This window comes from Cervus elaphus, chromosome 11 (assembly GCF_910594005.1).
Source record: "Cervus elaphus chromosome 11, mCerEla1.1, whole genome shotgun sequence".
Lineage (NCBI taxonomy): Eukaryota > Metazoa > Chordata > Mammalia > Artiodactyla > Cervidae > Cervus > Cervus elaphus.
In genome coordinates this window covers 93,047,216-93,058,514 of record NC_057825.1, presented here as the reverse complement: position 1 = coordinate 93,058,514, position 11,299 = coordinate 93,047,216, and the positions used below count along the sequence as shown (strand labels likewise).

Below are 11,299 nucleotides of genomic sequence, written 5' to 3'. Positions count from 1 at the left end.
AACATTACAAAGATTATCTTAAGTGAAAGAAGCCAGACATAAAATACCACCTATAATTCCCTTAACAATGTTCTAAAATTGACTATAGCAATAGGTGTATGTATCTGTGAATAAACTGAAATCTATTTAAATGTACACTTTAAATGGGTAAATTGTATGGTGGCTGTTTAGTCGCTAAGTCATGGTAGACTCTTTTGCAACTCCATGGACTACAGCCTGCATCTGGTGGCTCAATGATAGTAAAGAATGAACCTGCCAATGCAGGAGACAAGCTCGGTCCCTGGGTCAGGAAGATCCCCTGGAGGAGGAAATGGCAACCCACTCCAATATTCTTGCCTGGGAAAGCCCATGGACAGAGGAGCCTGGTGGGCTAGAGTTGGACATGCCTTAGCAACTAAACGACAACAAAAGCTATTAAAATATTTTAACTGATTTTATATCTAGGATCACATTTATTTGACCTCTGAAGACCTTAAGTGACATCCCGTAAATTCTGGAGTCACATTTTGCTAATGTGCTAAAAAAAAAAAGAAAATGAACAAATAAATGAAAGACAGGTTTATAATGGCTATCAGGGAAGATCAGAAAGATCTATGGCTAGGCATGGTGGCTCTCCAGTCATGAGGCAAGAGCACAGACAAGTTTATAAAACACACAAGGCTAAAGTTGATCAGAAACCTTTATTTGGTCCTTATCCTTTATTAACCAACCTACACAAACCACTTTCTATATTTCTACCACAAGCAGCTGCATCCAGGCCAGAAATGGAAGACCCAAGTAGTGGAAGACCTTGTAGATTAAAGCTAACAGGCTTATTCAGGCTTAGGTGAACATAGAACAGAAAAAAATGTGTAAGTTCAACATTTCAAAGAGTCTTCTTCAAAGCTGAGGCCTGCAGAGGGTCTAGCTGAAGGATGCAGGTACAGGCTCACAAAACTGCCCAGCTCAGCAATCAATCCAAAGTACCTAAAAACACAAAGAGCAATGTTTAAAGCAAGGTGCTTCAAGAACTGGATGAATGTAGCAAAATGGGCAAAGTGAAAGATGATTTGGTACTAGCAGTTCTTCTAAGACAAAAATATTAATTTTGAGAAATACCCATCCAAAAAATCCTTGGGGAAAAAACATGTCATTATGAGGGTGGGCAGCTGAGTCTAGACAATTCAAATCAGTGGTGGGAAAAGGGCTAAGAAAAGTTGTGTTACTTAATGAGCATCTGTGGAGACTACACAAGGGGTGAGTGATACAAAATAAGTAAGTTCTCTAAGTAGAGTTTATAATCTTTTGAAAAAGATGATAAACAAAATCAGCAGGCTCTCTTCTAAAGAACTAAATGAATTATCTGGGGAACTAGTGTAGCTTCTGAAAATTCTAGCTTCCCACAGTCAAGTTTTCTGCAATTCTGGCCTCTGGAGGCCCCCAACATAACATCTGGTTCCACCTCTACCCACACTAATATAAAATTGCAAGGCAAAAACCACCCTCCATACAGATACATACACAAGTTCCAAAGAGCCTTCTTATTCCCACATTCTAAAATAGAATAAAAATTACAAGGCATTTGAAGAACGCCTATCTAGTAAAAGGAAAGTAAAAAGAATAACTCGGGGAAAGAACATGTAAGGACAACAAAACAAAGAAGGAATACCTCAAATTTTTTAATAGCCTCTGCTTTTGATAATGGGAAGTTCCTGCTGAGATCAAACTGATACAGCTGATTTAAAATATTTTTAAAAAGAAAATCCTTCAGGCATTAAACAGGCCTCATGAAAAGGCAAATCCAAAACCTAGAGAAGGCAAGAACACAAAGAAAACCTAGCCTCCAAAACTGCTTTTACCTCAGGAGAATCTGCCAATCCAAAAGAGAGCTGAGAAATTGTGTTGTGATCTGACCAAGGAGATAAAGAGTCAAATATGAGAATGTGCCCAAGTGGAAAGGTTGATACCCTTTCCAAGTGGAAAGGATAAAGGTTGCCCCCTCTTTAAATCCCCTTTAAAAGCTGGATTCCCAAAAGGCTGCACCCTCAGAGTAAGGCTGAACTAGAATTAAATCAGTCCCCTCACAGACCTGACATCACAGATTATATCAAGAGTGATCAAGAAATCCTCAAGTCTTGGATTCAAGAAAAAGGTCCTGCACCAATGCCTGCCTCTAGGTGCCTTGCAGAAGCAAATAAAAATCTCTGGAGAAAGGTCTCATTATAAAGGCCTCAAGTGATTATCCAACAAATAACTTTTTCAAATACTATGACCAAATACACCAAGATAACTAGGCATATAGGGAAAAAAAGACCATGATACAGTACCAACAGAAACAATAAAAACAGAAAAGTAAGTAAACCAGCCTTAAAAGGCTTTGAATATTAGATTGGACATAGACGATAAACAAGTGCACATACTATGGGTAAGGAAATGAAAGACAAGCTTCAAAACATCTGTAGCAAATACAAATAAAAAATGACAAAAGAGATTTGAAAAGTAATGAAATGGAATTCACAAAAACTAAAAACTACAAAAACAAGAACTGAAACTAATAACTCAAGAGAAAAAGTTTAAAGGAGACAAGACCACAGAAGAGAGAATTATAAACTGTAAAGTCAGGAAAATTACACAGAATACATCATGGAAAGGCAAAATTATGGTTAACTTTTAGCATATGCTTAATGCAAATCCCAGAGAGAAAGCAGAAAGAACAAGAGAAAGGAGAGAGGAAGAGCCTTCTCCAGGAGAGATGAAAGACCTCAATCCATAGATTTAAAAAGCCTAAGCAAACTTAGGAAATTATTCCTGGATACATCAGAGTGAAACTACAGAAAAATCAAAGACAGAGAAAATCTTCAAAACCAGAAAAAGGGGGGGTAATTAGCTTCAAAAGAAATAATACAAGCCCCAAAATGGAAGAATGATCACTTCAACATGCTAAAACAAAGTTCCACCTAAAATTCTATATTCAGCAAAATATCTTTCAATAAAGGAAGTAAATCAGTGAGCCAGAGCAGGTAGGAAAAAAAAAAAACTTTTAAAAAGGTACTTTTAGACCCCCCAAAATACAAAAACGAAAAAGAGTTTGCTACCACCAGACCCTTTATGATTTATTTTGGAAAGAAAATGATCACAAATGGAGGAGCAGAAATTTAACAGGAAAAACGAGCAAAGACAGTATAAATATATGGGTAAATTCATGCATGACTGCCTATATAACATAGCAATAATGCCTTATGTGATGTGACAAAGACAAAATAGGTGACAATAACAGCATGAGTGTGGGATGTGGGACCTGTACATTGAGCTAATGGATTCTAAGATCCTATTTTTTGAGGATAAAGGGAAAAGTATTAACATTAGGCTCTGATAAATTAAGGATGCATGTAGTAACTGGTAGAATAACAAAAAAGAGATTGTAACTCCCAAAATGATAGGGAGAATGCTGAATAAATTATACTTAAAAGGCAAAAAATAGAAAAAACATAAAATAAGGAAAGCACAAAATAAGATGGTACATTTAATCCATATATATCATTAATTACATTAAATTAAATGCTCCATTTAAAGACAAAGACTATAAGCCCATTTTTTTTTTTTAAACAATTCACATCATACACACCAAAAATACATCTGCATGTAGAGAAATTCTCCCTGAAAACTAACTGGAGATTGGCAGAAAAACTCCTGTACAACCAAAGCTGTGAGAAAGATCCCCACAGAGTTAGGAAGGGAAGGGAAGAGGTCAGGTCAGGACCTGTACTCCAGGAGTAGATACAGATGATAAGGCAGATCACACGGTTTGGAGCTTCTCCCTGGGTACTGAGCAGTTTGAATCACAACAAGGGCACCCCAGCTCTGGGGCCTAACACAGGGAGGATGAGTCCTTCTTAGCTGGTTTGAAATCCAGGGGGACTGACAGTGTGGTTGTAAAAAAACGTAGACTCCACTCACGACGAATGTACACACACATGTGCTTACTCCCAAAACAAGGCAGAAGCAGCAGACTGAAGCCATGACTACCCAGTGCGTGCCCCAGCCCACGTCAAGCGCCTCCTCCAGCCCCGCTTGCTCCACAGTGCGGTTCCACGCTAGGCTGCCACAAAGGCTGCCACAGCTGAGGACAACTCACAACCGTGGAGGACACAGCCAGCTTGGATCTGGCAGGGCATCTGAACAGAACAAGGGAGCCCATTACTGGTGGTCACAGGGTGCCCAATCAGGAGTGATCTGGAGTTCTGACTGGTGCTGGGGCCACCCCTGCACGCACCCAGTCCGTGTCAAGCCCCCACTCTGGTCCTCTTGCCCCACAGGACAGCTCTCCACTAGGGCAAAGGCTGCCATTGCTGAGGAACGTGCACAAGTGTGGAGGCCAGGGCAGGCTCAAGCCTAGCACAGCATCCAAACAAGGAAACGTCACCCATTTCCAGGGTTCCCAGCAGCCGGAGCTCACAAGCAGCCTATAGCTCCGACTGATGCCAGGACCATCCAAGCACAGCCCCCAGCCTCCACAGGTGCCCAATTTAGCCCTTCTGGTTCCAGCACTGCACTCCTTTGGAGCAACAGTGCTGATGCCTGGAGGAAGAAAGAACATGCACTCAACATGAACAGAGCCAGGCTGGACCTTCCTCTAAGGGCTTCTGCTCCAGCAATTTGGGACCTGACATCACTCATGATAGGGTAGTGTTGGCAACTGATGAGTGAAGAAGACCCAGGTCACACCTCCCTTTGGGTCTGGCCCCTCCATGTCCAGCCCGACCTTCTACTAAAGTGATAGCTGCCAGCACACTGAGGTAAGGTGTGACTTGTGTTCACTTAAAATCCAACTGTCCCATCAAAGTCACTGAGCACACACAGACCTTAGAGATGCTCCCAAATAAGCACTCCCCTTCAAGACCAGGATGGGTGACTGTTTCATCTAATTTCACAGAGACATAGAAATCTTAAGCAAAATGAATTTCTTTAAAATGAAAGAACAAGAGAAAAAACCCTGAAAGAACAACTAATGAAACAAAAATAAATAATTTACCAGATAAAGAGTTCAAAGTATTAGTAATAAGAATGCTAACTGAACTAGGGAAAAGAATAAATGAATAGTGAAAATTTTAACAAGGATACATTTCTACTAACAGACAACATTCCAAGATTGAATGAGGAAGAAAAGATAATCTGAATAGCTGGACCACCAGTAGTAAAACTGAACCAGTAGTCAAAAAATATGCAGCAAAGAAAAGTCCAGGACCAGACAGCTTCAGAAAAATTCTACCAAACATACAAGCAAGGGCTAATACCTATCCTTCTCAAACTATTCCAAGAAACTGGAGAAGGAAACACTCCCGAATTCATTCTACAGTAAGACCATCATTATTACCCTGATACCAAAATGAGACACACTAAAAAAAAAAAAAATTACAGCCCAATACCACTGATGAATATCAACACAAACATTCTCAAAAAATATCAGCAAACCAAATCCAACAATATATTAAAAAGAATCATATGCCACAATCAAGTGGACTCTATTCCAGGGATACAAGGATAGTTCAATATTCACATTAACAAAAGAAAAGATTAAAAACCACATGATCATTTTAATAGATGCAAGAAAAGCATTTAACAAAATCCAACACTCTTTCATGATAAAAAGTCCCACCAATGTTGTTCCTACCAAACTTGCAAAAATAAAACTCTGATAATACCAAGTATTGGTGAGAATGAGGAGCAGTGGGAACTGTCATACACTCCTGGTAGAAATGTGAATCAGGTATACAGGATGTGTGACAGAATCCACAAAAGCAAAAGATACATATTCTATGCTACATTCTCTCATAAGGGAAGGTTCTTAGAAAATACATACACAAACACACATAAACATATTTGCATGAACTACCCAGAAGATTACAAAAGAGATGAAAAACAGTTGCCTGAAAGGAGGGGTCCTATGTAAGAGATTAAAGGACAGAGAGGTTAGAGGAAGACTGTTCATAATACTATTTTTCAACTTCTAAACTCAACCTATTAAGCATGGAAGATTTAATTATGATAAGGAGGTATGTTTTCAGCCTTGACACAAAGTCAGAGCTAGAAGTGAGCTAATAATGGGAAAGGAAGGAATAAGTGCACTAATAGTCCTACCTTACAAAGTGAGTTGTCAACAAAAAATACATATTTTAGTATGCTACATAAATTATAAAGGTAACAGAGGAACTAAAAATAATGATAAAACTACCAAAAACAAAAAAGAGGGAAAGGATTGATGGGGTAGTATAGGTTAACCAAAACTTCATTTATCATCGCTGGAAGTCAAAAGACAACACCTAGAGTTGATAAACCAACAACAAAGCATACTATTCAAAAATATAAGAAACCATCTGAAAAGCTAAAAACAAATAATGACAAGATGAGGGGCAGCAGCTGCATTGCATTGTAAGTCACAAGGTAACTATCTGACTTTTAATCATGGATATATACTGACTCGATTAAAAAAAAATAATTCCACTTAGAACATACACATCTAAGGACATAAACTTTCTAAAGTTTATGTTAAACTGTTCTAAAGAACATTTACTTTACCAAGTACAAAATAATATAATACTGACTAAATCCTAGGGGGCTAAAATGACCAGCCAAAAGGAATTACTGAGATTATTGAATCCAAAGATGAAAATGAACACATCCACCACTTATTAAATGGTCATTTATTAAAAATCCAAGCCAAGCATTATGCATGGTATAGGCTAAAGTGGAAAACTTTGGAAGTTCTCTACACTTCTATTCCTAGTACCCTCCAATGTATCATCCTGGCACCACAGGTTGGTACTCTTATGTCTTTAAGACAGAAACTTAAGTAAATTGCTCAACTCTTTGAAACGATGGTAATTAAAAATAAACAGAAGTGCTCACTTCAGCAGCACATTTACTAAAATTTAACAATACAGGGAAGATGAGCATGGCCTCTGAGCAAGGACAACACACAAATTCATGAAGCATTCCATATTTAAAAATAAACAGCTAGTTAGGCTCCAAACATTTCTGATTGAGGAACTGACAGGATGTCAATCACAAGCAGGTGCCCACCTCAGGTAGACAGCCAACAACTTATTTTTAAGATAGGTGAGTATGCAGAAAAGAGGCTTAAAAAAAGATCTACAAATTAAAGAGAATACTCAATAATCTAGGCTTAAAGCTAGCCATAGGAATGTATCTTAAAAGACATTTAAAGTAATATATCCATACAGTCAAAGCTACAGTTTTTCCAGTAGTCATGTACAGATGTGAGAGTTGGGCCATAAAGAAGGCTGAGTACCAATGAATTGATGCCTTCAAATTGCGGTGCTAGAGAAGACTCTTGAGAGTCCCTCGGACAGCAAGGAAATCAAACCAGTCAATCTTAAAGAAAATCAACCCTGAATACTCATTGGAAGCACTAGTGCTGAAGCTCCAATACTCCGGCCATCTGAAATGAAGAGCCAACTCACTGGAAAAGATCCTGAGGCTGGAAAGATTGAAGGCAACAGGAGAAGGGGGCGACAGAGGATGAGATGGTTAGATAGCATCACCAACTCAATGGACATGAATTTGAGCAAACTCTAGAAGCGGAGGACAGAGGAGCCTGACATGCTATAGTACATGGGGTCGCAAAGAGTTAGACATGACTTAGTGACTGAGTAACAACAACAACAGAAAGGGCCAGAGATTATAGGGCTGATTACAGTTGCAGAACAGAGTGTAAAAAAAAAAAAACCTGAAATAATTCAAAAAAAGATTTCTGAAAGTGATCAAGGCTTCAGGGAGGTAGAGAGAACATCCTGGTATGGTGAAGGTGGGAATGGACTGAAGGTACAGCTTTCACAGAGCTCTTCAGTCAGATTCCATGTAGGAAACAGTAAGCTGATCAGATTGAGGAATTCAGTAGGAGTGAGAGCTCTGAGAAAAGCTAGCTAAAATGAGGAATTGCGAATATTTTCTATCTCTATGATGAGATTTAGTCAGAAAACAGGAGTTAACCTGAAATTCCTAAGGAAAAAGTAACACAGGCCAGAAGAGTATCTCACAGCAACAAAATGATTACTTTACACAGACTGCTGAAGAAGAAACAAGAAGAAGAAACAACCCTTTAAATGTTGACAATCATTTCTGATCTCCAGCATTATGATGAGGGCTAAGACTTATATCTAAGGAGGGCAATCAAAGTAAGAATCAAACTTCTGAATCTACCTAACTCCACTGGGTTCTTCACAGTCCCTCCCATTTTCTATGGTTAAGCAGTTTTCAGCAGGAAGTTCTAATTATTCAAGGGAATTTGAATTAGAATTTGTTTTTCCTATCTTAAATAGGAAACAGGGAGAAAAATTATTCCTACATGAAGAAGAAAAGAACCAGGCCATTCGTTTTATAAGGTTTTGAACTCAGATCATTAGCACAGGAAAGACAGATGGAAATGATTACCTACTAATAGAGAACTCACCTTCCAGAAAAGCAAATTCATCCACAGCTTCTATTGCATTATCTGAAACACAAGGTAAAGGGACATCTGAATAACTTTGGTCAGTTGGGCATCAATCTCTTACAAAAGCACAACCCACACAATGACCAGCATGAGGCTTTATGCAGTGAGGGGATTTAAAAAAATTGCCCCTTGCTCTCTTGAAATCCAAATCTCCTCCACCACCAAATCCTACACATCAGCTATCTCTTTACAAGAGTAAGAAAAGGGACTTCCCTGGCCATCCAGTGGTTAATTAAGACTCTGGGCCCCAATGCAAGGGGCAAGGGTTCGATCCCCAGTCAGGGAACTAAAATTTAAAAAAAAACAAACAAAAAAACAGTAAGAAAATAAGAAAAGCATGGGTAAATACTGTTCACAAAGGGAAACGTCTTTGCTCTGAAAGTTATCAGAGAAGAGTTTGGCTACATAGCAGGGCAAGTGAGATTAAGGTATATGAGTTTACACAAGTTCTAGTGTTACTAGCTACAAGGCAGAGTAAAAAATCAAACAATTACGTGAAAAAAACGTCATGCCTGGTACAACGTGGCAGAAGGTATAAAGGGATCTATATAAGTCAGGTTTGGCAACACCTAGACTCCTTTGGTTCTCTGTCCCAGCACCTCTCCAGCCACCCAAAGCATATAGATTAAAAAAGCAGGGTTTTCTGGCACTGTGGCAGCCCGACAGAAAACATCAGAGGAAGAGACTTGGGGCACCTCTCACCCTATAGTGATGCCATCTCAACTGGCATAAGGGAAAGCCTTGACGGGCCCAGCCCAGCCCAGCCCTCCCTTGTCTGCCTCCAGATTCAAGATACCGCAGTGACACTCTACCCAAATCTCTCCTCTGAAGAGTTTTCCGCTTCCCTTGTTGAGCACAACAGTAGGCATCTTTTGCAATGGTTTCCACAAACAGTTCCTGTGAAGAAAATAAGCAGGAAAAAAACTAAAAAAGTTATAATAAACAAACGAAAATTTGAAAACAAAACAAAAAAAAACCAAAAACAAAGAGAACTGTATGCATAAGTTCCAGTACAATTCTTGTGAGTGTTTCTTTGTGGGGGGTGGGGGGTGTGAAAGGGAGGTTCTCAGGGAAGCTGAAGGTTTTCCCGCACTTCAAGAAGGTCTACTCCCCTTCCCCCTCCCGCAATTGCTCAAGATGCATCCGCCCCTCCCTCACTTGTACATCCACCCCACTCACTCACTTGAGACTCCTACAAGTTCTGTCAGACTAGAGGTGCAAGTTGCAAAGTCGCGTCCAGGCCCTCATGAAGAGGTAGGTGTGTTAGCAAACCAGTACAACTACTGTATCTCTATGTCTTCCCTTCCTAGACTCACCATCTCAGAATCCGCCCTAGCACCTTTCTCACCTCCCAGCCCTCAGAACACCCGGCCCTACGCTCCCGCGGCTCCCCAAACCAGGACCAAAGGATCGCTAAGCCCCGCCCTTCGGAAGAGCCCCGAGCCCCGCCCGTCGCCACGCACCGCGGCCCCCCATCCCCGCCCCATTGTGCCCAAGCCGCACCGCGGCGCGTGCCAGAATGAAGATGGCTTCCTGTCCCGCGAGAGTCACGTCGGGGTCCGCCTTCACCAAGGCCTTCACTCGAGCCAGAGGCAGCCTCGAGAGACGAGCTCCGGGCGCACTCGTCGGGGCTGGGGGCTGCGGAGTGGCTGCGTCCCCACCGGTACCCTCCTCCTCCCGGGAAGCCCCGCTTCCAGGCGCCACCGCCGCCATCCCGGCCCCGAGCGTCCTGCGCGCGGCCGCCAACTGTGTGCGCGCAGGCGGCGCCGGCCCCTTTCCCGCGCGCGCTGGAAGCCACGCCCTCTAGGGGCGCGTGACTCCGCCCCTTACGCGTCTGGGCACTGCAGCGAGTTCTAGGCACCTGTGGAGTCTTACTGCATAAGTCTCACATTTTCTGGGGTCTGGGGATCTGTCTTACTGTGCCTTATGACTCTCACGCGCCATCTTGCCTCCTCTGAGAAACTTGATTGTAAAAGTAAATACAGCAATAATAGAAATATATGGGAGAAACTTGAACAAGTTTATATGCTACTGGAGGAGACTAAAATAGAAGCAATAAAAATGTGGGAGGGAAAAGAAAAGTGATGGACAATATTTTAACAATTCTTCCCTCTTTCTGTGATAAAACTTCATAAAGCACACAGAATTTGAACAGTGAAGTTTAAAAATTCGTAACTATAATAGGAGATTAACTATTAAGGTGCAAAGAGAACTGTAAAGAACAGAGGAATTGCATGTATGCTCCCACGCTGAGGTAGAAAACCCAAGGATGAAATGAACACGAAAGAGTACCCCATCCCGCCAGAGCTGCGATCAAGGTCTTGTTTCGGAGGGCGCAGCCGTGACTCCCTGGGCAGCAAAGTCACTTAAGTGCCCCGTGGCTGGACTCATGGGAATTCACCTTCTGGGGTGCTTCGGAAACATGCCTAAGGAGTGGTGCTGCACACTGCTGGCCACTGTGCTCTACAATAACCTGTTCTCAAAAAGGCACAGTGGGACCAAGAAATGCCCCCTTTTGTCCTCCAATGCACGCGACTGATATAACATAAAATCATAATCATGTGGCTGAAAGAGAAACCTTCCGACCTAGCCAGCAAGCCATGAAGGTGGATCTGGTACTATGAAGCAATCAGTTGATAATGGCACACCAGTTCAGTCAGTTCAGTCGCTCAGTCATGGCCAACTCTTGGTGACCCCATGCACTGCAGCATGCCAGGCCTCCCTGTCCATCACCAACTCCCAGAGCTTGCTCAAACTCATATCCAGCGAGTCAGTGATGCCATCCAACCATCTGATCCTCTGTCCTCC

At 41.5% G+C, this 11,299-nt stretch overlaps 1 protein-coding gene and 1 non-coding gene across 2 annotated transcripts; one reads left to right on the top strand and one right to left on the bottom strand.

Annotated features, from left to right (window-relative positions):
* Positions 1–661: 661 nt before the first annotated feature.
* POLE4 (DNA polymerase epsilon 4, accessory subunit) lies at positions 662–10,262 on the bottom strand. The gene is made up of 4 exons (XM_043918479.1): positions 9,995–10,262; positions 9,304–9,388; positions 8,450–8,491; positions 662–966 (listed from the first exon to the last, which is right to left on the bottom strand). Exons 1-4 carry the CDS (start codon positions 10,202–10,204, stop codon positions 953–955), a joined length of 351 nt encoding a protein of 116 aa, XP_043774414.1. The 5' UTR covers positions 10,205–10,262; the 3' UTR covers positions 662–952.
* On the top strand, positions 6,878–6,983 carry LOC122704122. Its single transcript, XR_006343749.1, has one exon. It is a non-coding gene; the product is annotated as a U6 spliceosomal RNA (small nuclear RNA).
* Positions 10,263–11,299: the final 1,037 nt, after the last annotated feature.